This window comes from Phoca vitulina, unplaced genomic scaffold, assembly GCF_004348235.1.
Source record: "Phoca vitulina isolate PV1807 unplaced genomic scaffold, GSC_HSeal_1.0 scaffold40, whole genome shotgun sequence".
Lineage (NCBI taxonomy): Eukaryota > Metazoa > Chordata > Mammalia > Carnivora > Phocidae > Phoca > Phoca vitulina.
This window is the reverse complement of record NW_022589743.1, coordinates 20,971,572-20,987,740: the sequence shown is the minus strand read 5'-3', so window position 1 is coordinate 20,987,740 and position 16,169 is coordinate 20,971,572. Positions and strand designations below refer to the sequence as shown.

At 38.3% G+C, this 16,169-nt stretch overlaps 1 protein-coding gene across 1 annotated transcript in view; it reads right to left on the bottom strand.

Moving 5' to 3' along the window:
- Positions 1-4,424: 4,424 nt before the first annotated feature.
- NLK (nemo like kinase) overlaps positions 4,425-16,169 on the bottom strand; it is a 175,538-nt gene continuing 163,793 nt past the window's right edge. Inside the window, exons 9-11 of the mRNA XM_032428972.1 lie at positions 9,510-9,708; positions 8,491-8,584; positions 4,425-6,234 (exon numbers count right to left, since the gene is read on the bottom strand). Coding sequence (XP_032284863.1) covers positions 6,180-6,234; positions 8,491-8,584; positions 9,510-9,708 — 348 coding nt within the window. The 3' untranslated portion in view covers positions 4,425-6,179. The remainder of the gene's footprint in view (positions 6,235-8,490; positions 8,585-9,509; positions 9,709-16,169) is intronic.

The following is a 16,169-nucleotide window of genomic DNA, read 5'->3' as shown; positions in this document are numbered from 1 at the left end:
GAAAGAACAATAAAGTTGGAGGTATCAGGCTCCCTGATTTAAAACTATACTACAAAGCTATAGTAATCAAAACAGTATGGTATTTGTACAGAAACAGACACTGAGATCAATGGAACATAATCAAGAGCCCAGAAATAAACTCACACATACATGGACAATTAATCTATGATAAAGGAGCCAAGAACATATAATAACAAAAGGATAGTCTCTTCAATACAGTGCTGGGAAAACTGTACCAGCCACATGCAAAAGAATGAAACTAGACTACTATCTTACACCAGATAAAAAAATTAACTCAAAACTGATTAAAGACTTGAATCTAAGACCTGAAACCATAAAATTCCGAGAAGAAAACACAAGTGGTAAACTCTTTGACATTGGTTTTAGCAGCATCTTTGTGCATCAGACACCAAAGGCAAGGGAAACTAAAGCAAAAATAAATTAAAACGCTTCTGCACAGCAACAGGAACCATCATCAAAACAAAAACGCAATCTACTGAATAGAAGATACTTACAAACCAGTTATGTGATAAGGGGTTAACAGCTGAAATATACAAGGACTCATACAACTCAACAGAAAAACAATGCAATTAAAAAATTGGCAGAGGATCTGAAAGGCACATGAAAAGTTGTTCAACGTCAGTAATTATTAGGGAAATGCAAATCAAAACCACAATGAGGTATCATCTCACATCTATTAGAATGGCTATTATTAAAAAAAAAACAAACAACAGAAATAAGTGTTGGAATGGATGTGGGGAAAAGGAAACCCTTGTACATTTTTGGTGGGATTGTAAATTTGTGCAACTACTACTGAAAATACTATGGAGAGTCCTCAAAAAATTAAGAACTACCACATGACCCAGCTATTCCACTTCTAGGTATTTATCTGACAAATATGAAAACACTAATTTGAAAAGATATATGCACTCCTATGTTCATTGCAGCATTATTTACAATAGCCAAGATATAGAAACAACCTAAGTGTCCACAGATAGATGGATCAAGATGATGTGGTATATTTATACAATGGAATACTACTCAGCCATAAAAAAGAATGAAATCTTTCAATTTGTGACATGGATAGACCTTGAATGTATTATGCTAAGCAAAGTAAGTCAGATGAAGACAAATGCCATATAATTTCACTCATGTGGAGTCTAAAAACAACAAAACAAAAACATACAGGGAACACACTAATGGTTAGGGGGTGGGCGAAACGGGTGAAGCGGGGCAACTGTATGGTGATGGATGGTAACTTCACTTTTGCTGGTGATCACTTTGTAGTGTATACAGATGTTGAATTATAGAGCTGTACACCTGACACATATATAAAAAATGTGTAGGCAAAATGTCATCACTTATGGGTTTGATTCTCAAAATATTTTAATCTTGAGAGAGGAGAAACCAGATGTTAAGTTCAGCAAGTAGTAGCAGTCTCTTCCAATTCAGCCCTGATTTCCAAAATGGAAAACAAGATTCAATAGCCATCTAACTCATCAACTGGGAAAGTTTTATTTTTCTTTTATGGCATGTAATTTAGAACATTAAGATAAAAGAATATTAAAGAATGGAATGAAAAATGTGCATGAATTCTGGAGTGAAGATGGGAGTGAGGAGGACTCTGATTTCTGGCTTAAGCAACGGGGTGGATGGTGAAGCCCTGGCCCAGGATTTAGGGGAAGGGAGCAGATGGAACACTGTAGCCTGAGCCATTCTCTTCCACCTCCCCTGCCAAAAAAGGAAAACCTGGTGCCATGATGCCAAGAGTACCACTCTGGCACAGGTCCTAACCTAATGTGAAGAGAGGGTGCTATAGCCTGGGCCAGCTCCCAACTCTGTCCCTCTTGCCCCCAAACATACAATTCCTTTCTCTTCCACAATTACTCATTATATGCTAAGGATGGCCCTAGTCTGGGAAGGGGGAAAAAAGAACCCGTATGGAAAAGTGAGAAGGATTTAATAATAAAGTTGTGTGGGAAACATTATTAATTTCAGTTTTTGACATGTCTGAGATGCCTATAAGATAACCAAGTGGAAATTTCTAATAGGCACCTAGCAGAAAAGTCTGGGTATATAGTAAGAGATTTGGGTTCATTCTCTCATGCTCATTGAGGGCAGATGAGGTCACAAGATGAGAGTAGCCAACAGTGAATCGCAATCTTAGCTGGACATTGGAATCAACTGGAGATCTTAAAAACCAAAAAAATGACAACACAAAACTGATGCCTGACCTGTCTCCAGAGAGATTCTGATTTAACTGGTCTGAGGTGCAGCCTATGCACTGGAACTTCTGATAATTCTCCAGGTGATTCTACCAAGAAGCCAAGTCAAGAACGTGTGGCTTTAGAGCGTGAAGAGAAGCCAGGATTCAGGACTGATCGCTGGCTCCCAGGGAACACAACACTGTGAAGATGAAGCAGAGGAAGGAGCCTGTATAGGGGACTGTGGCCCCTGAGAAGGGAGAGAAACAGTGGTGTTACGGAAGCCGAGGAAAGACCATTTAAGGAAGGAGAGGAGCCTCAAAGTTCTCATTTACTACCCATGCTGTTTAGACGTTCCTGAGAGCATAGTAGGAAACAGCTCCCCCAAAGCGGCCTTTATTTCAAATTTCATGCAAATGTCATATTCTGTTCTTTAATATAAGAGTAGTATTTTAAATGATATACCATAGAAGAAAAACAAAATAAAAATTCCAAACCTTATGAACTATCACAAGACATTACCCTCCATCTTCTGGGTCCTTATACCTAAAGTGCAAACAAATTGCAGCTGATGAGAGCCCTGACTTACCGGTCCATACTGATTCCACTGGCTGTAGAAATTCCACATTTTTGCAATTATCAACAATTAAAAAAAAAACGAGGCATACATCCCTTGGTTAGCTGAGCAGGTTTCAGTGGGAATAGGTCAATATATTTTCTCTAATATTTATCTGTGAAGAATTTGTTGTAGAGGCGCCTGGGTGACTCAGTCGTTAAGCATCTGCCTTCCACGCAGGTCATGATCCCAGGGTCCTGCGATTGAGCCCCACATCAGGCTCCCTGCTCCGCAGGAAGCCTGCTTCTCCCTCTCCCACTCCCCTTGCTGTGTTCCCTCTCTTGCTATGTCTCTGTCAGATAAATAAATAAAATCTTAAAAAAAAAAAATTTGTTGTGCAATTTATAATTCTCTTGTAAGTGATGAAAACTAGTTTTCTTATTCAAGCACTATTGATATTAACAAGGTGTCCTTATAAGTAATTCTTGCACTCAGTAGGTATTCAAAAGTTTATTGGATGAACAAACTACTTTGTGTATGTGTATTAATTTATATGAGTTAGAACAGCCAATTCCCTCCATGTCAGGAAAAAAATCCATTCATTTTGCTAAATCAAGGAAGGATGGGGGAAATACATACCATCTACAAACTCAAGAGTCATGTTGCCTTATCCGCCACAGGGAAGGTATTCTGAAGTTAGGCAGTCTGGCGTCAGGTCGTAATTATACCACCATCCAGCTGGGACTTCTCCCCACCACCCCCCCTTTAAAAAAGATTTTATTTATTTATTTATTTATTTATTTATTTTTTTTTTTAAAGATTTTATTTATTTATTTGAGACAGAGAGAATGAGAGAGAGAGAGAGAGCACATGAGAGGGGGGAGGGTCAGAGAGAGAAGCAGGCTCCCTGCCGAGCAGGGAGCCCGATGCGGGACTCGATCCAGGGACTCCAGGATCATGACCTGAGCCGAAGGCAGTCGCTTAACCAACTGAGCCACCCAGGCGCCCAAAAAAGATTTTATTTATTTGACAGAGAGAACAAGAGAGCACAAGCAGGGGGAGCAGCAGAGGGAGAGGGAGAAGCAGACTCCCTGCTGAGCAGGGAGCCCGATGCAGGACTCGATCCCAGGACCCTGGGATCATGACCTGAGCTGAAGGCAGATGCTCAGCTGACTGAGCCCCAGGCACCCCAGCTGGGACTTCTTCCTTCGCTGGAATTACCTTTGGGCTGCCAGGGGCAGGAAGCAGAAAGGAAGAGAAGGGTGAGGTCAAGTCCTTGGCAGTCTGTTTCATCCAGTTTATTTATTTAATGTTTTGGGCTCCAGTGTATAGAAATTTAATCTCACATGAAAATAGGGTTCTTTGCTCAAAAAAAAAAAAAAAAAAAAAGCTTGAAAACCGTTGGATTAGACACACTAAGGTCTGGGAAGACTTTCAAATTATATATATTTGACTCACAATATCTTTAATATTACTTAACTAAGTTTTTGATATATTTTTGGCAATGTAAAGTTTCTGGGAAGAATTTTAAAAACCACAACTAATTTCCTCAAAGATCAAAATAAAAATATAAATAGGAAATGTCTTAAAACTGCAAAATCAGGAATAAAAGCTGTGCTGAAGAGAAAACAAAGGAAAAGAATTTAAAGACAACAGATGACACATCTTTTTCAAATGTCACATTTAATGTTTTCACCACTGTACTTCAAATCTACATTGTACAAAGTGACCAGTAAGTGTGCCACGGTAATTGACCAACCTCTGAGATTGTACCTTTCACACCAGTGTCTTCTTGGGCTCTTTTGATACTAAACACGTTTCTCATTCAAGTGAATTGAAATGCTTCAGTTGGGTTGATTCTCAGGAGCCTCATAAAAAAAAAACAAAGATATTGCACCATCTTTGTTTAGTAATTCAATGTTTGTTTCTTTCACAGCAAATAATTACTTCATTGAAGTTAAAACTTCCAAACATAACTTATTAATAGTCTTCAAATTCAGCTCAGATCACTCAAGATGAAAATACTCTGCTAAATACAGATAACTTACAATAACTTTAACAGTTAATTGTCCATAACACACACCAAGGTTTTTTCCTAGACCAATTTTAAGACGATCCATTAGTATTCCTTGTACAGGTGAAAAACGATCTTCAATTTTCTTGTCTTTTTATTTTTAATATAAAAGTTGGAAGGGACATTCAAGTTTCAAGTCTCCACATTGAACTTAAAAAAAAAAAAATAGTCATCATCAGCATGTGGAGGTAAACAAGCCAAGTTGTATAACTCCAGGAGGTAGAGGCCTTCAATTTGTATTCATATATACATATGCACAGAAGAATTCAGTGTTCCAACAGAAAAAAGAATTTGTCAAAAAGTAATAAGTTATTTACTACTGTGACATTTCAAGACTCCCACAGCTTTGCCTAAGGACACAAACACATTTGACATAATTCCCTATGTGCCTTTTTTTGTGGCTTTAAAATTTTTTAAAATTTGTTTTTGTCTTTATTTATTTATTTTTTTTACTGTCCAGTGCAGGAAAAGTCTCACAAAATTTCACAGACCTAAAATGTGCAAGCTAGTTCTCTCTCTATACAGCAATATTGGGATTCTTTTGAAATTAGCCCAGAAATGAATTATTTACACACATGAAAGATGCATGCTTGGGGGGGTTCTTTTATGTAAGAAAGAGCAGAAAAACTTCTAATAAAAATAGATTAAATATATATATATATATTTATACTGGGTAAGGAAAACAGAAGTTTAGTCTCTCCTAGTCACAAACTCATTCTCTCTACCCACAACATTGGATTTTAGACAGCACACATCACCGTCACAGCTCTAATGAGAAGCTAATTATAGGGCTTGATCATTAGGTGGCATGCCCCACCCCCACCCCCCAGGTGCAGCCACGATCCCCTCATGTGGCTCCATGATTGGTCGCAGGCAAGGTTTCTAGATTCTTTTGTTTTAGAAAACCCCAAATTTTCAGGAATGGCTCAAATATCAAAATGTACGACTGTCCTTCGTGTGTGTGTGTGTGTGTGTGTGCGTGTGTGAACAATCTCACTTCATTTTAAAAAAAGAAAAAGAAAACAAAACAAAAACACAAAACCCCCAAATCCCGAATTTGGTTCAATTCTCTTTTGTTCTGAGGTGAGCCATAACAGCTGCACTAAATTCATAAAACATGTGCAACTCTGGGTAAAATATTTTTCTTCTAAAAGCACAACCACTTTACAAGATTAAAAGTCTAGTAACATTTCTAAATATTATTCATATCATACAAGTAGTGGTTGTTACTTTAAAACTTCATTAGTAAAATTACAGTACAAGCATGATTAACCTCCAGAATTGCAAATCCCAGACTCCAGTGGAAAGCTACATTACATCTTCAGTAGTACAATATCGTCCACCGTCACTCCCACACCAGAGGAGATGGGGGCATCTCAGACGGCTGGGCAACAGTGGAACTGGAAAAAAATAGAGACACGGTGAAACCAGCTGTGACACCACAAAGGGCAAGAGGGCGAGTCAATGCTGCATGTTTTCCTCTCTTCCTTTAAAGAAATTATAAAGTCCATTTCTGGATTTTTATTTAACTTCTCTAAAGCTACGTTCGTTCCAAATTGTTCATTCAAGAATCTGCATCTATAAGTGAGGCAACAGTGATGGGCTTGAAGACGACAAATCATTTACTCGCCGTGGGATGCCGAGCAAATCCCCTCATATTTCCTCTTTTGGAAAGGGATGATGCCTGCCATCCACCTCATAGGACATTGTGATGAATACACGAGATAATGTAGGTAAAGTGTCTTCCACCATGTCTACTTTGTAATATAAAGTAAGTGGTAGGTATTATAAAAAATAATGTCTATAATCAACCAGGAAAATAACCTTAAGGGATGTAGAATTATCCATTTAAAAATAGCCTCTCAAAATACAGTGACTTTAAGTGGGAACCTATGTGAATGAGCCTTATAAGCACTCTTTTATCAATAGGAATTCAGTAGTAATGGATAATCATTTGGCATTTGTTATCCACAGATCGGTTTTCTCAGTTATTTCACGTATCTGTCTAATTTTGCTAGCTAGATTATAAACTTGAGGGTGTGTGTATAACCACTTTGCTTTGGGATAATGAATAACCTGCACCTGAAAGGTATTAAAACACATGACTGACTGGGTCACTGATTCTTAGGGGAAAATAATAAATTAATTTTAAACCACAGAAAAGTAAAAACGCAACCTAATTCCTTCTTTCCACAGAAAAATACATGGAAGAAATGAAAGTCACCCCTGATTTAAAAAATTCTAAACAAAAATTCTTAAAAAAAAATTTTTTTTTTTTTAAGATTTTACTTATTTATTTGACAGAGAGAGACACAGCGAGAGGGAACACAAGCAGGGGGGAGTGGGAGAGGAAGAAGCAGGCTCCCCAGGACCCTGGGATCATGACCTGAGCCGAAGGCAGATGCTTAATGACTGAGCCACCCAGGCGCCCCTAAACAAAAATTCTTGACTTTGCTTTAATAAATGTAATCAACTTCAACACCAGGTCAAGGCCAATTAAAAGGGAAGCAAGGAGGAGAGGGGAAAGGGAGAGGCAGAAAGGCAGGTGGGGAAGAAAGGAGGAAGACTGTGGTCTCTCAGATCTAAATCCACCCTTCTCTGTCCTGCTTTGTGATACTGGAGCCAGACCTTACTCAGTTATCCTTTGCCACCCAGCTTATGCTGGAAGGACACTGCAAGGCCAGAGCATCAGGAAGCAGTTTCTCTTTCTGCTTCTGGTGTGGTTTTTTTGACGTGGAAGGCCCAGTTTTGTTCTACCCAAACTTTCCGGCAAGTTTCTCTGCAACCCAGCAGGTCTCTCTGGACCAGTTCTGCCCACACCTTTTGCAAAGTTTCTTCACCACCCTCAAGCTGTGTGTGTTCTTGTGGCAGTCATATCCTCTACAAAGAGGTCCAAATTTTATAAGCCTTGGGTGGCGGGCCCTCCTCCAAATTTTAATTTCTTCCTTGTTCACTCTTCCTTAGTCTGGAGGGAGTACCTGCTTTCTGCATTGGCTACTTTGGGACCCTCCAGAATCTTCTTATGCACCTTTTAGAGTTAACCATCTTTTCCTAGTTAATGCTTCTCACTATTAAATTTTCCCTGTCCACATTACTGGGTGTGGTTTCTTTCACCTGGCTGGACCTTAATTGATGCAAGGATTAGGGAAAAAGACACTGAGAAGGAAAGGACAGAGAGAGAGAGACAAAGAGAACGAGGCTTGTCGGGTTCCAAAGCAGCTATGAAGCTCTTTCAACAAAACTCTAGACAGGATACACCAGCACTATACCTATAAAATCACCTTGCTTGCAGTTATTATTAAGGTGGTGGGGATGGTAGTGGGAGCCAAGATAACCATGTCTACATCGAGGGCAGCGGCCGCCACGCTGCTGCTGCGGGAGGGTCCCTAGCATGTGCTCGATCAGGCAGTACAGTGGTCATCTGCGAACAAAACTGCCAAAGCACCAGCCCCAATCAACCACCGTGAAGTGGCGTCAGTGTAAAAACAAATGCTTACATTTTTAATTTGCTTTTGACTAAAGCCAAAACTCGTAGAAGAAACCTTCTTTTTGTCTATATTATCTAATCTAAATAAAACCAGAAATATGCTAAATAACTAAATCACAATGGCATCCTTTTAATAACAAGAAAGTAAGAATTACATACATATAGTTACCTAATAAAGCTCTTAAAAGCAGCAGACTGCGGGTTGATGCAGAGAGGCACTCTGTTTCCTTTCTGCTGTTCCAAAATGAACTGGTGAATAATTTCTGTGGACAAAACAAACATCATACAATCCATGCCAATCTGCAGGCCTGGGAACAGTGGATTCTCAGCTAACTGGCCAGCATCTGAACAGCATTTCCTACTAGTTTAGTTAGATCAAACACACAGATCATGTATCAGGCAGGATCCAGTGGAACTTTCCTGAAACCAAAATGACAGTGGCTGCTAAACACAGGCAACCTCCATACCCCGCTGACCAAGTGGTGTTATATGGGTTTGAAACTCCATCCATGGGAGGAGTAAAATGGTCTATAAATTTGAGGGTGATTCCACAGAGTTGGCATTATGAATGAATCTTCTAGGTTGCTGGTAATTATTGCTCTTTTGAAAATCACTGAAAAAAACCCTGCAGTTGTTTAGGCACATAGTTTTGGCTGTTTACCTCAGGGACTACTCTTCTAAAACGTCCTAAAATGTCTAAAATCATTCAGAATTTTGGATGTCATTAACCTCCATCCCCACCCCAATAGGAGATCGTGTCAGGGAATTTTATGAGTAGACTATCAGAAATTCCCCTCTCTTGTGACCATTCAAGGAATGATTCCCTCAGTGGGTGTTTATATCCTTTGTACAATTTGCATGTTTATATATAAAAAAGTCCAATATGTTTCATTCAGTGAAATCACACTGAGTGAATACATATTATCTACTTTGAGTCACACTCACTAAATAAGTCAGCTTGAAAAGCTCCTCTGCCTGACCTTCTACTGTATGCAATATTAAATCAGTGTTTTTATAACACACATAGCTTTCTTGGCATATATGCCCTGGACAAAAAGCTATATGCAAGGTTGTAAAATAAACATATGGAGGAACTTTGGTCACCATCTAGATTCAGCTTTTCACAGCCACATAATGGAAAATGTTATTATTCATCCTGCCTGGCCGAGGGCCAAAAAAGATACTCACCTTTAACCTGTCGAACAGAACTGAGGTTCTTCTCAAAAGTGTCATCAAATTTGGGGTTGGTGATGGGCTCAAAGTCACTGGTATAAACTCTTCCAGTAGAGGTGGAAAAGCAACATTTACACATACACGTGTGATATCGTAGTCGCCCTTCATCTAGGTAGGGGTGGGCTAAGGCATCCTTAGCGGATATTCTTTTGGACTGAAATCAAATTTAGAGACCAGCACATCAACACTACAGATAAACATGACTGTCCACACAGGATCTTTCATAAGACACAGTAACTGCTTTTCACAGCTTATCCTTAGTCTGTAGTGTATCTTGTATGAAGAGGAATGTCTGAATGTAGAGGCAGGTAATGCAGCAGCAGAGGGAGTATATAACGCAGGACAACCAACCACCAGACACCACCAGAAAGCACTTAGACGTGACTCTGCTAAGATCCTGAAGAGTTCCTACCTTGAAATAGATATATGCATGGTCAAAAAATGGCAAATACCATGACATTTAAATATGCAATGCTTTGGAGGGGTAAGTTTACATTTTAAATAACAGTTATATTTTCTAAATATGTTTCAGCATTTGGTAGAGATGTGATCACAGTGGCAATTTTACAAACTTTTATTCTCTTAGAATGCCAACTGAACTTAGGGCAAAAGCCTATGGGTAACTGCTCGGGTTAGGCAGCAGATAAGGTCTGAATGCCATGTTCTGACAGCCAGCAAGATCTGAATATCGGTGGCCTGTGGTTTTCTAGCACTTCAGATCAGAATACTTAATGTAGTAGTTTCAGGTTTACATAAATCATAAACTCATTTCTCCATTAAAAAAAATCTGCTCGGGGCGCCTGGGTGGCTCAGTCGTTAAGCGTCTGCCTTCGGCTCAGGTCATGATCCCAGGGTCCTGGGATCGAGCCCCACATCCGGCTCCCTGCTCTACAGGAAGCCTGCTTCTCCCTCTCCCACTCCCCCTGCTTGTGTTCCCTCTCTCGCTGTGTCTCTCTCTGCCAAATAAATAAATAAAATCTTAAAAAAAAAAAAATCTGCTCCTCTTTTTAGCTTAGTGGACATATAAGTACATTTTAAAGTATTTAAGGATGGACTCAGTACGAGTAGAACAAGAATGGACACTCTGCCCCTTTTCCAGTATAATCAAGCACTTCACATAACACAATTAAAAACAAAACCATTTGGTACTCAAACCAAAAATAACTGGATCATCCTGACTGGTTCTAGTCCCCCAAATAACAAAATGTTAAATATTTCCCATAAACCTGGTTTCCCTAAAAACACTTTTATCTCAGGGCGCCTGGGTGGCTCAGATGGTTAAGCGTCTGCCTTCGGCTCAGGTCATGATCCCGGTGTCCTGGGATCAAGCCCCACATCAGGCTCCCTGCTCAGCGGGGAGTCTGCTTCTCCCTCTCCCTCTGCCTGCCGCTTCCCCTGCTTGTGCTCTCTCTTTCTAATAAAAAATAAAAAATCTTTAAAAAAAACAAAACAAAACAAAAAAACACTTTTATCTAATTTTTTGCTATGCTGATGTTAAAAGGCATGTCATGACTTTTCAGGATATGATAATCACAAAAGAAAGCTGCTGTTTATCCACCATGAACAGATGACTGTAAACTTGACAACCTTGGTTTTGTTTCTTTCACTACCTGTCATATGGTATATCTGGTGATCCAACCCTTCTGAAGCCTGACTCGCTGGCACTCTTAGAAGTAAGCTTCTTCTTTTTTTTCTAAATGGGTCCAGCTATTCCTGGAGGTTCCACTGGGATAAAGGTCTATTATCAGAACCAAAGGAAACAAGCTGGCTGACAGTACATTTTGCCTGGGACTGGGCCCCTTGGAGTCCTCAGTGCCTCTGGCCGGTCTCATGTGAGGGACAGAGCTCCTTGGCTTTTGCACACTACAGCTGGGTCTTGGACAAGTCTATTTCTGTTTCTGATTGAGCATGGCCAATCGTGAACACACTGGTGGCAGCAGTGGTTGAATCTGGATTTTAAGTTTATCATCTGACCATTAAGTCATTTCTGTCAGGTGGCAGATGTGAGAAATTGGGTCTCTCTCAGAACCTGGTTTTCCTGTTAGTTTTTTTGTCTGTGGATTCTGATATTTCCTAAAATTCTAGAATGCAGGGTTGAAAAGATTTTGGTGTTATCCCAACTACTAATAGCAAGCTCTGTGTTTGTTCATTCTGTGTGCACCAACATGGGGTCCTCTAAAGTACCTTACCTAAGAGAAGCCTTTGAACAAAAAGTAAATCAAATCCCTAGCATGCAATCAATGATCAACTTTCATTTTTCTAAACAAATTAATGTCTCTTTAGAACTTCTGAAACAAGGCTAAAGAAAGAAGACTGTCATTTTGTAATGGGTATGAACACTGAAAAGAAAAACTGCCTTACTAAATTGAGAAAGAGATCACAAAATTACTCAGATTTTCAATAATGTTCTTTGGAAGGACCTAGTGGTGCTTAATTATGTCCTATATATATATACACATATGCACATATATGTGTGTGTGTGTATATATATATATATGTTTTAAGATTTATTTATTTGAGAGAGCCAGAATGCACGCACGTGTGAGTGCAAGTTGGGAGAGGGGCAGAGAGAGAGGGAGAAGCAGACTCCCTGCCTGAGCGGGGGAGCCCAACACTGGGCTTGATCCCAGGACCTGAGCCGAAACCAAGAGTCAGACATGCAACTGACTGAGCCACCCAGGTGCCCCATGTCATATATATTCTTAATTACATATTGTACATACCTTGTTTAACTGATCAACATTTATAATAGATGTGGATACTTGTTTCTTGGATTTTGTTGCTTTATCAGAGTTGGCTCTTTTAGTTTTGAAGAACTGATAAAACTTTCCATTTTACAAATAAAAAATATTTCTAAGCAAACACATTGAAGTACTTTGTATACTCCTGAAGGGAGTTAATATATCATGTTATGAGATCTCTTAAAAAGCAAATGGAGCAAACTCCTGTTCTAACTGGCTTTTAGAACCAATCAACACATTAAAGACATTTACAAAGAAATGAAAAGATTTTTTTTTTAAAGATTTTATTTATTTATTTGACAGAGACTGCAAGAGAGGGAACACAAGCAGGCGGAGTGGGAGAGGGAGAAGCAGGCTTCCCATGGAGCAGGGAGCCCGATGTGGGGCTCGATCCCAGGACCCTGGGATCATGACCTGAGCCAAAGGCAGACGCTTAACGACTGAGCCACCCAGTCGCCCTGAAAAGATTTTTAAAACATTATTCTTCCTTAAGTACTAAATATGTTGGCTATTTAGAAATTTTTTCTTGCTAAAGTTGTAACTCATAGGGGCGCCTGGGTGGCTCAGTCGGTTAAGCATCTGACTCTTGATTTCGGCTTGGGTCATGATCTCAGGGTCCTGGGATTGAGCCCTGCATCAGGCTCTGCACTCAGTGTGGAGTCTGCTTGTCCTTCTTCCTCTGCTCCTCCCCCTGCTCTCTTTCTGTCTCTGTCTCTCTCAAATAAATAAATAAATAAAATCTTAAAAAAAAAAAACTGTAACTCAAAGATTAAATAAAGCTTTAACCATGAATTAAAATAATACTCTTGGTGGGGGCGCCTGGGTGGCTCAGTTGGTTAAGCGACTGCCTTCGGCTCAGGTCATGATCCTGGAGTCCCTGGATCGAGTCCCACATCGGGCTCCCTGCTCAGCAAGGAGCCTGCTTCTCCCTCTGACCCTCTCCCCTCTCATGTGCTCTCTCTCTCTCATTCTCTCTGTCTCAAATAAATAAATAAAATCTTTAAAAAAAAAAAAAAATAAATAAATAAAATAATACTCTTGGTTAGTAGGTTACAGAGTAAAAAGCAAAATATTTCTCTTAACTTAAAAGTTTTAATATCTCATATATAATTGTATAAGATAAAGAGGTCATGTGATATTACTATGCAAGGTGACTCTGGACAAATCAGCCTGAGTTAATAGTTATAAAAATTTTAAAATATCTCTGTTTTCTTTCTGATTTTACTGCCATGTACAAATAATGCCACCACAATATTCTATAAGTTTTGGGTTTGTTTTCCCACAAAAAGCCTAATCATTTTGAATTTAGTTTTTTTTCTACTGATTTTGCTGGTCAGATAAACTAATATCCCTTTGTATAAGATTACAGAATTACAAAATTATGTGTTCAACTACATTAGATGAATGATAATAGGTAATGTGTTTCTAAAAATAAATCAGTTTTAGAATGCTACAATTATAAGGACTTAATTTGTCAACTTAAATTTTAATCTGATTCTTAGTTAAACATTAAAACCTTGGTAATAATTAATTTGAGTTAATAAACAGTCTTTGGATACCTGGACAACATAATTTTAATATACAAAGGCTCTTCATTAATACATTATAGAGGAGCCATCAATAAACAGTTAAAAAAGATATGCAAATATCTCTGGGTAAAGTAATATGTATTTTTGTAAAGAGTATAAAAGAATATGTGATGATAGGAAGATGTATATGCAAAATAATAGATATATGTTTGGCAAGAGGAAAAAAAGCGAATAATTTTGTCTAACTTCCTCATAATTATTGTTGTGCTTTAAAAATATATTGCTTGTAACTATTCACTGCATTTAGATAAATTAAAGTCTCTGGAGGTTTGTTTAATGCCTTCACTATTTGAGTTAATAGTTAATTACATCTTTATAAACTGATTATTTATTACATCCCATCCTTTCTAATACTATTGATAGTGTTACAATAAAAGAACCAGAGCCCTTTAAACTTATCCTCTAGTGGTTTCTGCTTTCTCCTTATATTTGCCTAAAGGCTTCTACTACAAGCTAAGGAATTAAATTTTCCATGAGAAACGTCACAAGAACCTCAGTAAAGGACTGTTACACCAGGTACTCCTGACTACTGAATTCAGGATACAAACTTACGGGTATAGCTGATATTAGCAGCACAGACAACCATCACCTAGACTAAACCAAGTAACTGAGCCAGGATTTCCAGGAATGTGTCAGTCCAGGAGCAGACATGTGGCAGGAGACTGCTTAACCCAAGATCAATAAAGTAATTAAATAATTATCTCAGACTAACTGGACTAAATTAACTCAGACTAACTGATTTAATTATGGTTAATGTTCTATTTTTAATGGATATTTTTTAAAAACCTCATTTCTTTCTTCTTAATGTATCGCTAGCCTTCAATTTAACAGGTTAAATCAGAATGAAACACTCTTTAAAAATGGTATCTATTTCTAATTGAACCCTCAGAATTGGAAAGAAAAGAATCCTTAATATCAGTCAGAAACTAAAAAAGCATCAGGCCAATTTAAAATGATTCTGTAAATAAATAACAATATATATTGGTTGGCCTTGTCCTATAAGACAATGATAAAAATGGGTAAATATTACATGGGGTGCCTTAATGGAATTCTTTTTTTTAAATGACCATGTAGTTATTTGCATAGGTCCAATAAGAATCTATCCTCCATTTTTTTTTTGAACCAGATAAATCTTACCTCCTTCTTATAGATAAATCTAATGTATAACTATGAGCACACCAAAAGTTTCGTTTTAATTAGGTGTGACAACCCCACTCTTAAGGAAAAAGGACATTTCATGTGTAGAACTGATGTCTAAAAAGCCTCTCAAGCTTGGTATCCACTCTATGGCTTAGGAATTCCAGCCTTAGGGTTGTAAAGATTATGAACTCCTGGCAGGTCAGGATCATTAGTAATCATGGGATCTCAGAGAAATAGGACACCTTATAGCTGTAACTATTGCAAGTGAAAGTTGGTACAGGTGAATCACATGGTTCTTCGTCCCTCATCTTAACAGAATAAAGAGAGTAACATATTTCTGACACATAAAAGTAAAATTTAACCTCAGGGCCTTTATAATATCCTCTAGAGGCAGACAGAAATGACCTCTAAAGCCTGAAGTTCATGAGGTTCTAATTTTGTTAACCACAAAAGATACATTAAAAATATGTAAAAGGTCTTTATGTACTAACATCTCCTGTTGTATACATAGTTTAGCTATGTAGATAAACTTGCCAAATAAAACAAAAAAATCAAACTAATGACACTAAATCACTAGCTCACTGAGCAAGTTATGTAGTTGAAACAGTCCTTAATGGTAGGAGCTTGACCACAAGGAGGGTATGGAAACAAGAAGCGCCACTCTGTTTTGCTTCCCATATCATGAGGCACCTCACATGTTGAAGCAAACAAATGGAAACCAAAAAATAAACACCAAATGAACAAAAAATTCACTCTGTCCCGAGATGTAGCTGTTTTCTCATTATGAACATACCAATGTAAACTTCATAAATGGTACTTCTGCGGCTTTTTTCCCCTTTAAATACCTGTTGTGTTTTGTACTTGAGGACTTCCTTGTACTCTCGGCAAGTAAGATGTTCTTTTCTAAATGTTTTCATTTTTGAGTCTTCTTTGGCAATAGTTACCAGCACAGAGATGAATAATAAATAGTCTTTGGATGAACAGATAAATGAAGACCTAAACTTTGTCTCAGAAGAGTCAAGTCTAGAAATGGCATTTGATAAGGCTACCATCTCAACCACCAAATGAGTAAACAGTTCCTTATGCAATGTAATGGGCAGATTTTTCCCCAAGAATGTTAAAATTCTTTTCTCCTGATTTACCTT